Genomic DNA, 16367 nt, shown 5'->3' on the forward strand with positions numbered 1-16367 from the left:
AGCAAGCAAGGTTCCCTTAATGGGCTCCACATAAGGCCTGTTGACAGGCAGGGAAGAACTTATTCCCCATTAACCTTACACCCAGACAACTTTGCACTGTGGTCAAGAGATAGATTAATGAGGGTGAGGGTGCAGAAAGTGTAGAGAGAGACGAGAGAGTTCTCAAGACAGATGTCCTGAAGGAGGCAGGATTTCAAGGGCTTCTGCAAAAGCTAACCCACCTCTTTGACCCTAACTGAAATCCATGTGTCAACTGCTGACCAACCTGTTTTCAGAAAGCGACATTGGTGCTTGCCGATTCCCAAGGAGCTGTGACTGCCCTGGTGGCAGGAGCTCTTAGCCCCCAGGCAGAGGGAGGGCCACGTCTTGCTCGGCACTGCTTAGGGCGCGTGGAAGGTCCTGGACAGTAGCAGGTGTCCGAGGAGGGCCTTGAACCCAGGCCTTCCTGCCTCCCAGGTTGGCTGTCTAGCCACTCTGACATGTTGCTTGCTTTTTGTTCTTTGCCTTAGAAAAATAATGATGAGGAAAGGGTTAAACCCCCAGCTTTTAGAAGTGTGGAAAGCTCACACATCTGCCTCGTTCCTATACACGCTAAGACACTGGCTTCCTGAAGCTGGGGACATATGCCACCAAATGTCTCATTAGTTGTACTGTTTTGACTGTTGAATACAGGGGCTTCAGTGCAGGGTCAGCACTCCTGTTTGCCCCCTGCATGTTGCCCTTGTCACCATCTTCTGTCATTCCTTTCCTTCAATTCTATTGACCTCTAACAGTTTATTACTAGTTAGTTCATCTGGATTTTTCCATGTGTTGTTAGCCAGCATGTTTCCTCTGTATCACTGAATTGGGTGTGCCTTGCTATATTAACATTAGAGCCAGGGCAGTTGGTGGTGCCCTTGGTGACTGGACCTGGCCCCGCCTTTGCCATCCCCATTCCTGGTGGGTGCCATGCCCTCCTTGGGGGCTGCAGCTTATTACCGATGCCAGCTAAAAAATCTGGGCAGTCAAATTGGGTGAAACTCAGTGTGCTGGCTAACAGACTCTGTACTTACTGCAATGTTGGTTTTGATTTTGTGTATTACCCTTTTTGTTTTATCATTTTAGCCATCTCCAGATTCATTTCTAATCCAGACCTCAGTTCCCCATCAGTCTGTAGCTTATTCATCTACCTCCCCTCCCAGTTCCACCCCATCCTATAATGAGGCTTCACAGCACTCTCAGGTAAAGCAAAGTAGACGTTTTGGGGGTGAAATTGTGTGTCTGCGCTAGACTTGGAATCTGTGACTGAGGGTTTTCCCCCTCTTGGTCTTTATTTTTCGATGTTTTGGAAAGCTTCAGCAGTGGTGAACATTCAGATTTATTTCGTGTTACATTCTTATTCTGTCATATATAAGATGACTGAAGTATCTTCCTTCCTCATTTTCTTCCCTATACAGTTTTATGAAATGCAGCAGGTAAAAAGGGATCCAGATGCACCAGCTTTTTTTGCAGGCCCGGCTGTTCCGGACCCAGAGAGACACTTTTCTTTAAGCAAATCTGTTAAACTGACTTGTATTACATTGAAATCTGAAGGTAGACAGTATTGTATAGTTGTGACCTATTAACAACCACTAGAAGATCAGTTAAAAGTGTTCTGCCCCCTTCAAGGAAGCTTTTGACTGCCTGGTGTTAATATGTGATGATAATTTGGTATTGGAATGAGTTTCTGCAGGGAAGCAGGTGGGTCACGTTAAAGCAGGAGACTTTCCAGGCCCTGGATTCCATTATGGCAAGTTTTCAGGAACTGTCAGAGAATTCTTTTGTTTTACTGGAATCTCTGTTCAGAATATTAACAAGAGCAAATGGCACTCTGACCAGTGTTCAGGAGTCACGCCATAGATTTGTAATCAGAATGAAATCAAATGTTGTTTAAGAAAGTTTGTGTATTGTGCCAAGTTTTGGTCATTGTAAACATTTAGGAATTATATAGTTCATTACCTGAAAATATTTTATCGTTGACAAATTGCTTTTTCTTCTTCCTTTCCCTCTTTCCTGCATTCCTCCTTAACGTGTTCACCTGCCTAATGCTTTTATTTTCAACTGCAGAGTTTACAATAAAACTGGTCTCTCTGAATTTCTTTTCTTTGCATGCATCTTTCAGCCTAGTGATTTAAGGAAACATCGTAGAAAGGTAAATGATTTAGCAACTTCATCTGACTTTGTGCTTTTCCATAAACTTTTGAAAAACCTCTGGTTTAGCACAGTACCCCATCGTTCCCCAGAGTTGAGCTCTAGGTGGGACAGATCATCTCCACGATGATATGGAGTGCTTCTTTTGCTCTGGAGATCTGACAGGGGGGATTAATTTCTCCCCACTCCTTGTTCCATCCCTTTTCCCTTAGAGATTTGCTTAAAGTTGGCCACCATCTTTTATAAAATGTTAACTTGACTTCTTGTTGACTCAATTCAGCTGTATAATTTTAAGAGTCATTTAATCCAACAGCCCACCAGTTGTGTGATTCCCTTTATAACAGGCGATCTTCACCCTTTTAGTGTCTTGGACCGCTTTGGCAGTCTGGTGCAGCCTCTGGATTTCTCAGAATAACATTTTTACATAATGGAAGGACACGCTAGATTTCATTTAGGGGCAAGGAGTGGGGAAAATATATGTGTGTGGATATATACATATACACAAACACACACATTTACACACATGTGAATGGTACCTAATGTTGATATCTGTTACCAGTAACAATGGTAATATAGTTAATGGTATCTCGTGTGTGTGTGTGTGTGTGTGTGTGTGTGTGTGTGTGGTGTGTGTGTGCGTGTGCATTCACACACATACACACGCATTCATGCATCTCCTGACATTTATCCATAGATTCCAGGTTGAGAAATTCTTTTTTAAAGCATCCCTGGTTTGTCCAGCCTCTCCTTGGTCCTAGTGACAGTGGGCAGCTTCATACTTTGAGGAGCAGGAGCCTACAACATTTTGGAGCAGTTCTAATTGTTCCACGTGGGTGACTCTTGCTGGGCCTGAGCTGTGTCCCAGGGACTTCTGCTCAGCGGCCCTGTTCTGGTCTCTCTGTGCCATCGCTACCTCTCAGATGTTGGGTGATTGCAAAGATAGCCTTTGGTTCTTTCTTTTGGTAGCTGCCTCTACATCCTCCCTCCCAGTTCATTTTGTGCCCCCTTCTCCAGGGAAAATGTCGTAGTCCCCCATTTCGGGAGCCCCACTCATGGTACATACTTGGCTGTGTCCCTCCTGAACAGTGGAGCCTCCAAGGGTGTCCTGGGTGTGAACTGAAGCAGCCTACAATGATGTTATCTTCGGTGACAGCATTTGTCATATCACAGGCTGACTAGTTTTTTTTTTACCTTCCCAGGCATTTGGAATAGATGGATGATTAATTGATGGGAGCCAGTATTACAGTGGGTCCTTTTCACCTTTATGTCTAGAATTGTTTAAGTGAAAGATTTTTGTATTTATGTGTGTTAAAATTCATTTGGTTGGTTTCACCTTATTGAGATATTATGAGTAATTAATAAAGAACTAAGAGCAGAATTAAAGATTAACCTCAGAGCCTTTCATGGCTAGGTTTTTTTTTAAGTTGTAGCTTTAAAGAGCTCAACCTTACTTGTGCTGAACCCCAATAAGTTAGACTCAATCATTGTACTGTTTGTCAGTTTTGAATGGTGCCTGCTATAATTCAAAAAGTACTTAAGTGCCTGCTCTGTGCTAGGCACATTAGAAAGTCAGTTTGATATGGGCACTTTCCATGGCTGCTCAGTGAAAGCAATCTGGCCTGATCGTAATATATAACTATATTCATGTTTACTTGTGCATACATAAACAAATCAAGTTAATATAGCTTAATGGATTGCTACAGCCTAAACAAATTTATTCCCTCCTGCAGCCTTTGGCCCCCTAGGAAGTACTACTAATTTAATGGCAACACCGGCTCTATTATATCTATGCCAGGTTGAATAAAATCATTTTTAAAAGCATTTCAGAATGCTTACATTTGCATATTATGTATTTTTTTAGTATCTACTTTAATAGATTCCATTGATTTGCTAAAGATATAAAATCCAACTGAATCGATGATCAAAGTTATTTCATAAAATCACATTTTCTAGAAAAACTGCTAATTTACCCCACCCCTACCCCCACCCCGCCCCTTTCCCAACCCATTTGAAAAATTACTAGCTATGGCAAAGTATGTGAATTTCTTGCCTTTCCCTTCTAATCTTTGAGTGACAGCATGTGGAAAAGGCTGCGGCTTATGTCTGAGCATCATTTAAATCTCAGGAAGCCATTCATGACCCTTTCCTAGGGATCATAGAATCTTCGAGCTTGCAGGGACCTTGGGAAGTGTTGAGGACGCAGGGTCACAGGACAGTTAATGGAATGGCCAGAGGGGCTGGCTCTTAAGCTCCCCCTGGGCACGGCCTTCACCCTCCTGGAACGTCAGCTTCCTCATCATACCCCAGACCATAGGGGAGGCCCAAAGATAGTGGATATCCCTTATCATCTTTATGCTAGAAGTTGGAGCCTCTCCGGCCCTGCCCAAGGTCGTCCTGGAGTCCCCGAGGGCCAGTGATTCCTGTCCCGGGGCCTTTCGCCTCGGTGGCGCTGTTTGTTCTGGCACAGCTGTTTTCACTGAATTGGAATTAGCTCTAGCCAGGGTTTGACTCTGCTTGGAGCAAATAGCATCATTGGGGGAGGAGGTTTCAAGTTTAAAATTCACAACTGAAGACTCTTAAATAAGCTCTCACAATAGCTCATTGATAATTTTTTAAAATCTCTTTAATCTCTTTTAGTTGCCAGCTTCGAGAGACGAGGTACGAGATGACAAGACAACCATAAAATGTGAAACGTCCCCCCCTTCATCCCCAAGGTCCCTTCGTTTAGACAGAGTCCACAAAGGGGCCTTGCACACCGTGAGCCATGAAGACATCAGAGACATTAGGAAGTAAGTGGCCTGGCTCTTTTTGGGGGGACCGTGCATCCATGCCTGGTTGGCTGGCACAAGCCCCCCACCTGCCCAGATTACCTCCTGCTGACTCAGGATTTTACAACATTAAATCTGTTTGCCTTTTTAATCATGTGTGACACAGCTGAAAAGAATGCTTGTACACTCCCCTTAGAAGGTCTGCTAAGCAGATGGACCCTTCTCCTACAATCGCAAGTGCTGATTTTACCAATTATTGTCACGTAGCCCTTCATGTTTTCATGTGAGTCTTAACACCATTTCCTTAAAAACTGCTGACAGACTAAGGATAAATCAAGCTGTTGTTCCTAATGACCTCTCTGCTGTGTTTATTTATCACAGTGGTCTGCCCCTCGAAGTAAGGAAAAGGCAGCTTAGAGGAAGCTACTGACTACCCCTGCCACCTCTGCTCCACTGGGTCGGGGAGGTTTCCCTGGAACTTGACTTGGCGGGTAGAAATGGATTTTTTGTTCTAAGGGCCCCAAATCTCTTTCTTTGAAGATGTTGTTTTGAGCAATTTTTTATTTTGTGCTATGATAACAGTCAGCCTTTGATGTGTTATAAGGGCCTGTTCAGTAATGCTGTTTGTAAATTATTATATGTATAAAACTTTCAAAGGGATGAAATCGAAGAACAGTTTTTGAGCATGTTTGTTTTGCTTTTTGATAAGTTTTTGTATACATGAAATCAGACTTGTAGGTTTCTGTGTCCCAAAACCTTTAGCTTTGCTCTGGAGGCAGTACTAAATGACCAGGCCTCTCATCCCCCAAATAACTAAAAGTTCTACTTACCTTCAGATCCTCTGGATTTTAGGCCTGTCATTAAAAGCCAGCTGTGTGGGCAGTGAATAGAGTGAGGATTGGAGTCAGGGACCCAAGTTCAAACCTGGCCTCAGACACGTTAGCCTTCCCTTCACCTCTGCCTCTGCTTTCTCAACTGCAGAATGGTGCTAATATCAAGTACTTCCCAAGATTGTTTTGAGGACTAAATGAGAGAATGCGTGTAAAGCTTTTTGCTAACCTTAAAGCAATGTGTGAATGCTAGTGGTTACCATTATCATCAGTATAGGACTGTCAGATCAGTGAAGAAAAGCTTTTCAGAGTACACCAAATCCATCTTGGTGATGCTTGCTGATGTGGGAGCATGCTTACAAAGCTGTTATAGTGTGTTTAATGCTGTCTGTGTGTGAGTCAGTTTCAAATTAAATCTACCTCTTCAAAGGGATGCTTGGAAGGGAATCTAACTTTGTAGAACTCCTTTCCCTGCTCACCTTGTTTGCATTTCCTTACTGGCATTTGAAATCAAGATCACATTTGTTTTCTGTAATGGGGCTGGCATTTTTGTTTAAAAGTGTGAAGAGCAGAGATTATGTATTTAATTTTTAATTTCATGATACATATTTTAAAGACTAAAAATATTCTTTATTTCAAGTTCCACAGGTTCACAAGATGGCCAAGTCAGCAACCCCAGCAGCAGCAATAGCAGCCAGGATTCCCTTCATAAAGCCCCCAAAAAGAAGGGAATCAAATCTTCTATCGGCCGCTTGTTTGGGAAGAAAGAAAAGGGCCGGCCTGGACACACTGGCAGAGAGTCCCTGGGCCAAGGTTGGTTGTTCTCCAGTAGTTTGTGTAAGCCTTTGGATTGGAGGAAAGGTGGCTGAACTCCTTCATTTTAATTTCTGCAAGTGAGAGTGCTTTGATTTGGAAAGTTAAGTGAAGTACACAATTTATTAGGAGCTTAATTTTTAATGTCAACTGCCAAGTAACATAGTAAGTAACCCGTAATGTGGGGTCAGGAGGCCAGGCCTGATTGTGGTCTAATTCAGGTCTGGACAGTCGAAAGCTCAATGAATCTTATGTTGGAAGGACTGTTAGGGCTTCTGCTGTACAATATGTTCTTGAATGAAAGCCCTCTCTAGAGCCATCCCAGTGTGTGGCTATTGAGCCTTGGCTTGAAGACCTTTGGTGAGGAAGCAGCTTTGCTACCCCCACTCGATTTGGGAAGGCTTCTCAAGCCAGCTCCTACTTTCTCAGGATTTCCACGCAGTGCCCCCAGGCCTGAATACTCTCCCAGGTTTGGCAGAAGGTGTCTAATCGCTCACTCTTGCACAAGAATTTTTAGATCGCTTTGAATGTTCACAGTCAGCTGTCAAGTCCATCCTAATCCTTCCTTTCTCTAGGCTCCCTGCCCTTCCCCATTCCTTTCAGTGACACTCACATAGCATCAAGCATGCTCGTAAGACCCCTCCTCCAAACTGGGTCTTCTCCTCTGGACATTCGATGCTCTTCCTCATGTGCCGTGCCTGGGTCTGATTTGAGCAGAGAACCCTGGACAGCCCCCTGCCCTGGTGCCTCTGTGCCTCCCTAGCCCCGTGACACTCATAACGAACGTTGAACTTGTAGCCCATTGGAACCCCCAGATCCTTGTCAGATGAACTGCTGCCTGGCCATGCCTCCCTTGTACTGTGCAGTGGAACTTGGCTTTTGGAATCCATTTTTCTGGGATTTTGCCCATTCCAAGCCTACTTAGATAGTCTTTGGATCCTGACTCCAACATGTTAAATATTTCTGCCAGATTTGGCTTATCTGCATATTTGCTAAGCCCAGATCCCCTTCCAAAGTTATATCCCCTCATTGATAACTAATCTCGGGTCTGGTTATTTAACTGTTTCTGAACCTTCCTCAACCATACTTTCATCTAGCCTCTGTCTTACCCAGAATTAGAAATCCCTTTAATATGTTTTGGAATGTTGTGAAAAATCAAAGTTAATCTCACTAGCTCCTTCAATTGTACAACTTATTCTGCAGGCCCTAGCAGCCTGTGAGCTTTTCATGCCGTCACTGGATGGACTGTATGCTTAAACTACCTGTGTTGAAATTGTTAGGAGAGTGCTCCAACAGTCAATCATTCCACGGTGAAATCGGTCAAAGCCTAATTGTGTCTAGTCAGCTATGGAGGAGTGTGTGGGTGGGGAAAATTCTTTCCAGAGTAGTTGGTTTTTATTTACTAAAAAAAAAAAAAATACTGCGTAGAGAATGATATTTAAACTCTAGTATTTGATTTTCACACAACTAAAGTTAAAGTTGTTTCCAATCTGGAAGCTTCTTGCTCTACAGAACAGTGTAAGATTTTGGGAGGTCACTTAGATAGAAGCCAGAAGTGTCTTGGCATCTCCTTGCTGTCAGGGTGTTTGCTCCTGATCCCTCATCAGATCTGCCCTGGGGAGTGTTTGCCAGATACCCAATACCATGGAGCTAGCAGGGTTTTCTTATTCCTTTTCCCTGGCTTCTGGAACACAGCTTTTTACCTCAAGTCTACAAAACTACCTAGCTATTCCCAATAATTGATTTTCTTTGTAATTCTCAGTATTTTATTTTATATAATTTAAAACATGCCGAGACTCACTGGCAAAGGGATCCATGGCCTAAAGACAGCCTGTTCTAGAGGCATATGACTGCGTGAGACTGATGGAGAGAAGTACAGACAGTGTGCTGGGGCAGAAGGAAGCCAGTTAACCTCTGTCGGGCTCAGCTTTCTGACCTGGGTCTCGTTAGCATCTCTTTGATCTGTGTACGAAACTACAAAACTAAATTGAGTGAATTGCCTGGAGAAATAAAGTCATTGGGAAACAACCTCTCTGATGAACCCTAAATGCATGCCCCCCTCTGCCTCTCCTGGCTTCCCCACCTCTTCCCTGGAATACTGTCCTGGCAGTATAGAATCTGAAGGAAGAAACTCCTCTTCTGCCCCTCCCCCAGCACACACAGGCCAGGAACAGCTGCCAGTATGCATTATTTGCCCTGAGCGTTGGCACCTCTGGCCTCTGACCTGGATGTTTGTGCTGTTAGGTCCTGTTGGGCCTTGCTTTCTAGATCGCCGGTCTTTTGTTCACCTTTTCCACCTCTAATCGTTTGCCATGATAATAGTCCTTTACCAGATTATTGATTGTCTCACCTGTCAGCTGCAAAGTCTAGCGTGTGGGCCCTGGGAGCTAGTACTGATCTTTTTGGGGCTGAAGCCACTCCTTGTCGATATCATTGGCATGCTGCTTTGCAGTCACTGACTCTTTTTTCGTTGTAGGTGGTGTTACAGACATGGATAACTCCTCCCAAGATGCTTTAGGAATTAACAAACTGGGAGGCCAGGCTGAAAAGAATCGAAAACTACAGAAAAAGTGAGTTGTCAACATTTTTCTGTTCCCCTGACTTCTTTCCAGGAAATGACTCACTTTAATGAACTTATTTGTTAACTGTGCTATTTGATGCTTCATACATTTTATTATCTCCTTCTGAGAACGAGTAACTGGCATAGGCTCTTTAATGAGCCACATGCTAAATTTTATTTTCTATAAATTGAGAATTCTATCTGCATTGGGTTTTCAAAATAAAAACCAACTTGGTAAAGTAGTCACCTTAAAATAGAAGTCCTCAAAAATTATGGAACACGGCCCTTTGGGCTCCATTTCGTAGAGCCAGAGAATCTGTGTATTGGAAGGGACCTAGGAGAACCTGACCCAGACCTACAGAGGACTCCTCCCCTCCCTGGCATGCCCAGGAAGCTGGCATCTGGCCTGTTCCTGAAGCTCTCTGGTTCTCAAGGCAGCCTCTTCCACACTGGGATCTTTCAGATAATCGTGGTTTATTGTTAAGCAGCTTCTCTATCTTGCTTTCCCCAGCTCACCCTACAGGCCAAAGACCATCTTGATAAACATGAGACAGTGAGCACTTATTAAGTGCCTTCTTGAATCTAGGAACGAGACTCAATGCTGGGGATACAAAGAGAGGCTTAAAAAGTGACAGCTCTTGCTCTCTCTCATTGAGCTCATGTGATGGGGCGCAACATGCTAATGACCTTTCACAAACAAGATGGGCGCGCGTGCGCGTGTGTGTGTGTGCATGTGTGTGTATGCATGTGTGTGTGTGTGTGTAGAGCACAGCAGAGGCCATCTCAGGGGAAGGCGCTAACATGAAGGGGGCCTGGGAAGGACTTGTTGGAGAAGGTGGGATTTGAGCTGAGACTTTACCAGACAGTGCAGTGTAGCTATGCCTCCTCCCTCTTGTACTGAGCAATCCCAAGTGTAATCTGTCCTGACGTCCCACACAAGATTCATCCCCTTAGATTCAGTCTAGTGTTTCTGCTTGACTTTGCTCCCTTTCTCTTTTGCATTTGACCCAGCCCCTCATCCCATCCTCATGTTTTTAAAAACATTCAGTTCTGCATGTTTTTGAGTTCCAAATTTTCTCCCCCTCCCCCCCGAGATGGCGTGGAATCTGATGTATCTTCTACATATACCTTTGCATTAAACTTATTTACACAATAGTCAACTTGTAAAGAAGAATTATGACCAATGGAATGAATCATGAGAAAGAAGAAACAAAACCAACAAAGAAGAGAAAAAAAAAGAGCAAACAGTTTGCCTCAATCTTCATTCATACTCCACAGTTCTTTCTCTGGATGTAGCTAGCTTTTTCCATTGTGAGTTCTTTGGAGCTGTCTTTAAATCTTGTATTGCTGAGGAGAGCCAAGTCTACCAAAGTTAGTCATCACAGAATCCATATGTCTGTGGTTGTGTATAATGTTCCCCTGGTTCTGCTCCTCTCACTCAGCATTGTATCATGCAGGTCTTTCCAGGTTATTACGAAGTCCATATCTTTCCCATTTCTTATAGCACAAAAGTATTCCATTACCTTCATATACCACAACTTGCTCAGCCATTCCCCAGTTGATGGGCATCCCCTTGATTTCCAGTTCTCTACTACCACAAAAGGAGCTGCTATAAATATTTTTGTACATACGGGTCCTTTTCCCACTTGTGTGATCTCTTTGGGGTACAGCCCTAGAAGTGGTATTGCTGGGTCAAAGGGTATGAACATTTTTATAGCCCTTTGGGCATAGTTCCAAATTGCTCTCCAGAATGGCTGGATCTATTTACAACTCCACCAACATTGTGACAGTGCTCCAATTTTCCCACATTCTCTCCAGCATTTATCATTTTCCTGTTTTGTCATGTTAGCCAATCTGACAGGAGAGATGTGGTACCTAAGGGTTGTTTTGATTTGCATTTCTCTAATCAATAGTGATGTAGAACATTTTTTCATATGCCTATAGATATGTTTAATTTCTTCCTCTGAAAACTGCCTGTTCATATCCTTTGACCATTTCTCAATTGGGAAATGCCTTGTATTCCTATAAATTTGGTTCAGTTCCCTGTATATTTTAGAGATGAGAACTTTATCAGAGACACTGGTTGTAAAGGTTTTTTCCCAACTTTCTGCTTCCCTCCTAATCTTTGTTGCATTGGCTGTGTTTATACAAAAACATTTCAATTTAACATAAAATTATCCATTTTGCATTTTGTAATGCTCTCTATCTCTTGTTGGGTCATGAATTCTTCCCTTTCCCATAAATCTGACAGGTAAACTATTCCTTGCTCTCCCAAATTGCTTACAGTATCAGCCTTTATTCCTAACTCATGAACCCATTTTGACTTTATTTTGTTAGTAAGATATTGGCATCCCATCCTCATCTTATTTAGCTCGTGACTGCTTTCTAATATGTGGGAAGCGTCCCCCTAGCCTTCTGTCATGTGCTGAGTGGAGAAGCCTGCCATCCTTGTCTTTGTCCAGATCATTGCTGGATATGAGAAATGGCCTGGAGCCAAGCAGAGAACCCTGGGGCACTCCAGGAGAGGCACAGGCTTGGACACATGTGGCCTTCTAGATCCTTAAGTGCAGCCTTTTGACATTTGGCCTCAGGGTCTCCGGTTCCCCACTCCTGCAGTAGATAGAGCATGAACGGCTTCCTTTTGGCCTGTCGTTCCCCAATCGTGAATTCCCTGGACTCGGGCATTATCTTGCCATCCTCATTAGACGTTTTATCAGAAGCTGTTCCTATGGTCCTTTCTCGGTCTACTAGTCTCTCATAACCCTCTCATACACAGGAAATGTATTGCCTGACATTGCCTTTTATTGATGAAACCATGTGCTTAGTGATATGGACACTAGTCATCCTTGTTCGATTATGCTCTAGCATTTGCCAGGCAGTGAGGCTCTTTTCTGTTTGGGGAAACTGAGGTATTTTGCTCTCTTCTGCCATTCTGTGGTCAGCACTCTCCTCAGGGCCAGTCTTTCTCTTGATGGCGCCTCTTGTTCCCCACCGTTATCCTTAGTCTGGCTTCAGGAGGGAAAGGAGAGGGAGGAAGGGAGGGAGACTTGACTGCCTTGTCATTGTCATACCTTTCTGTGCTTCTGATGGGTCTGAGGGACCAAGACACGCCTAGAATTTTGTACACAGTTTGTATACTGCCTATACTTCAATTTAGGCAGCTAGGTGGCTCATTGGATAGAGTGCTAGGTCTGGAATCCTGAAGACCTGAGTTCAAATCCAACCTCAGACACTTCATAGCTGTTTGACCCTGCGCAAGTCACTTAACCTCTGTCTGCCTTAATCCGCTGGAAGAGGAAATGGCAAACCCCTCCAGTAGGAAAACCCCAAGTGGGGCCACGAAGAGTCAGACTTGACGGAGAAACAACTAAACCACAGCATGCTTCTATTTGACTAATGAATATGTGGGTCTAGGTTTAGACGTCTACCCCAATAGAGCCTTAGGAGAGGTGGGAGACTTCTTAATGACGTTCCTGGGCCATGTTTTCGGCCATTTTGTTTAAGGCGACATATTTTATAAAACTTATTATTTTTCATTCTGTAAATTTAGAAGGGGGAAAATAAAGCATGAAACAGTCTTTGGCTTAGGGGGTTTTTCAGTTTTAAATAGTCGGGTGATCAGGGTCCTGATTTTCTGCTCTGTTGTGTTTAGGGTACAGACTGGGCAGAGTCACCAACATCAAAAGTCCAATGATAGAGGATGTTCTAGAGGCATGTCTTTGAGTAACAGAGAAAAGGCGTGGAAAGGCTGGGCGTGTCTGTGGGGAGGGAGCACTGAATCTTGACTCCATCTTTTCTCCTCTAAAGTAGGTCGTTATCTTTGACCTCTTTAAATACCAATGTGGAAGAGTTAAAAATGGATGAGCTTGATAGGGAAGAGGGCACTGATAAACTGGAAAATAGAGTTGAGCCTGCTTCTGAAACCAAATAGGTGCTTTATCATCTAAGAGCTAACCTGCTCACCTGAGAATGGAAAAGAATATTGGAGGCCAGTGGTACAGGGGGTGTGTCTGGTTATATGGAGGGACCATTTAATACAAAATCTCCTGACTGTTAAAAATTAGTAACCCATAGCCTGTGAGTAAAACCAATTCTGGTGGTATCTGAAAGATGAGCAGTATTGGGGTGGGGGGGGCATGGTGGAGGTTTTCATTTCCAGGGTTGGTTGTCTGCAGCTCTGTTTCTGTGGCTACTGGGAAATCTTGACCCTGAGTTTAAAGGAATGATTCTAGATCTGTTTGCATCCAATCCCTGGCGCCCCTCCTCCCTCCCCGCCCCCGCCAAATGGCATTTCTTCCTTACATTACTATTCCGTTAATCCTCTGAATGTCGCCCTGACCCCTGCTGAGCTCTGTTCTATAGTATAGGTTGCCTATACCAGTTCTTCACTGTGGGTGAGGGGTGTTGGGGGACATGAGGGGAGGAGAGAAAGAAAGGGATGGAGAGAGGCCCATCAACCTCTTCTAACTATTCCTAGGGCCACCCACAAAGTGTGCACGTGGGAAGAGTTTTCCTATCTCTGTGTTATATATTGTAGAAGTATAACTTTCATTTCTCCTGGGGCATAGTTTCTAAGTAATTTTGAGATTATAGATATCTATGAATAAGACAGAAATTTATCTTTTAAGGTGATCGAGCCATCAAATAGAAAAAGGTAGGTTAAAAATAGAAGTGAAGACCTGGCAGAGAGTGACTTAATGGAGAAGAAAACCTGCTTGCTTCATTGCGTCATGCCACTGGGAGAGTCTGTCTTGATGATTTCTGGACCCCAGTGGCAACCTCTGGTTGCCTATTCCTCCATTCCCTTGTTTTGCAGGAATAGACCCTCTCCTTGACTTTTTTTTTCCAAAGCTGTTATGGGCGCTTTATTGGGGTTAATTCTAAAAAGGTGACAGTAGGAAAGGATTGAAGTTATTTTGGTACAGTTAGGGTCGGGGATTTACATATTCTCTTGGTGTGGAACTTAATATGAGTTTTTGGGATAGATAGATGGCCTCAATTTTCTTATAGATATCAAATAAAGCACAAGAACATTTTGATTAGCTTTAATGTAACAATGTGTATGTCAAGGTAAATGAGAATTTCTAGAGAAGTGTATAACAGTAAGGCACTAAACACAACATCAGTGATAATCGTGAATATGCCTACGTAGTTCTGTGTCTCAAGGTATGAGAGACTCTCCATAAAGAAGGTAAAAGAACATTTATTCAGACACCAAAAAACCATATCCCATAACCAAATGTTCAGCTCCCACAGCCAGTCAGCCCGCTTTATCATAACAGCAAGGAACTTAAAATACCATATAGCAGACTTCAGGCTTGCTATCCCAAAACCTTTCTGACCCCCTGCTGGGGTCTTCCCCAAAACAAAATTACAGTACAGCTAAATCAGCCTGTTCAGTTCTAATACTCACATTGGCGGCCATTACTAGCCATAACATCTTTCTCTCTCTCAGCAGTTCCTGTGACATAATTTCCTTTTCCTGTTAGGAAGTTCTTCCTACCACATATGTCTTAGGCTTTCTGTGATATAAGCAGGTCACATGGCCTAATAATGAGTGGAAAAGCTTTTCAGATCTAATTGCTATTACAAAGTGATCCCCAAAGTCAGGGCTGGAGCATGACTCTGAACTCCAAGGGATATTTATTTAGCCATACCAAGAGCTAGAAGATGGCCCAGCTCCTGATTTCCCTCTAGCCTTTCCTGAGATTTGTCCTCAACATGGCCACCTCTGTCCTTTCACCCATCATTTCCCAACACTCCCCTTCTCTGCTCCCTCTACCCCCTTTTTTTGCAAACTCTCAGCCTCTGCCGGTCTCAGACTCTCACTTTGATCATGGGGCCAGGGGTCGCACTGTGATCATCCATGCCCTTTGTCCCTCCCTCTAGGAGCCCCCCATATCCTCCCTCTGCCTATGGCAGCCATCTCTTTCAGTGCTTGGAGGCAGTGATCAGGGAACAAGATGTGTCCCAGCCTCCTCACACATTCTCTAGTCCATGGAAGGGGTGGGAACTGCCCCACAGATGTCATTCTGTTCTCTTTACTGCTCATAAACCTTCCTCAATTTCGGTCAAGGATGTCATCATCATCATCATCATCATCTCTGCAGACCCTCAGGTTCTTGTCCTCAGCTGTTTGCTTTCACTTGTCCAACATGTACAAACAGCTGACATGTCTGGCTTCCACATCCACATCCTTTTCTGTTCTCAACCACCACCCTAGTTCAGGCCGTCATTGTTCATTTTGTACCATAGGTCCCATTAATACAAACATATATGTAAATAGACACACATATTGCTGTGTAAGGCTCAATACGTGTTTACTGCTAGTGATGGTAGGATCAGCCAAGTTCATTCCTTACTGTTCTGTAGGAGTAACCCTCTTTGAGCCTCTGAAAGCCAAAAGTGCCCACCCAGAATCTGGGGACTCGCTGAGCTGTGGCCCTGATGCGCTTTTGCAATTTAATAAACATCTGTGTCCTCTAGTGGAACTGTGGGACTTTTTACCAACCTTGTTCAAGGACTAGAAATAATGAGACTGGATGGTCAAATCTGCCCGCTAGCTCCTTTCCATAAGAAATCCAAACAGGCAGAAATAGCTTCTTCCTGCCTCTCCCTCACACCCTTGTTTTTCCTGCTCCCTCTTCCTGCTGAAAGCCACACACAATGGTCTTAGTTAACTTGCCAGTTAGTGATTACTTTTTAGAGGGTGTTCAATAAATTGTCACCCCATTCTGGTATTTTCTCTGCCTGGCAGGTCCCTCCCAGTGGAAATTCGTAGAAATTATCTTAATAGTTAGGATATACTTGGAAATTTACCACTTTGTATGTATTTTTTTTTAATATATCCCAGAACCTCCCATGTTAAAATGCTTGCTTGATTCATTGATAATTTAAAACCTAGTATCAAAACTTAATACTTTGTCTCTTGGAATGTCATGTGGAAAATTCTTGCTCTGACTTGGTATTTTGTTCCACACATTTAGATTTTTTATGTTATCTCTTACAGGCTGGGAAGTATCAGTGCACTTTTTAATCTTATTTGTTGTGAACAAAACAAAACAAAACAGATAGCACCAAAAAAGATACAAGTGAGGCTGCCTAACCCAGTTGTTGCTTCTAAGGTGTGTTTCCTTAGTAGATCTCTTGGATGGAGAAATTCTATGTGGGATTTTTTTTAATAATTTTTTTATTTCTAGTTTTCAACATTCACTTCCATAAGATTTT

The 16367-nt window shown here is 43.4% G+C and overlaps 1 protein-coding gene across 9 annotated transcripts in view; it reads left to right on the top strand.

The window, feature by feature from the left end:
• The window catches only part of PPFIA1 (PTPRF interacting protein alpha 1), a 96902-nt gene that overhangs the window by 59487 nt on the left and 21048 nt on the right, over positions 1-16367 (top strand). For 6 of the 9 annotated variants that reach the window (XM_036762717.1, XM_036762708.1, XM_036762710.1 and 3 more), the window contains 4 exons: positions 1105-1221; positions 4807-4958; positions 6408-6580; positions 9057-9150. In XM_036762717.1, the coding sequence (XP_036618612.1) occupies positions 1105-1221; positions 4807-4958; positions 6408-6580; positions 9057-9150 (536 nt within the window). The remainder of the gene's footprint in view (positions 1-1104; positions 1222-4806; positions 4959-6407; positions 6581-9056; positions 9151-16367) is intronic. The other 3 variants (XM_036762713.1, XM_036762715.1, XM_036762716.1) reach the window with 1 other exon arrangement.

This window comes from Trichosurus vulpecula, chromosome 6, assembly GCF_011100635.1.
Source record: "Trichosurus vulpecula isolate mTriVul1 chromosome 6, mTriVul1.pri, whole genome shotgun sequence".
Classification (NCBI taxonomy): domain Eukaryota; kingdom Metazoa; phylum Chordata; class Mammalia; order Diprotodontia; family Phalangeridae; genus Trichosurus; species Trichosurus vulpecula.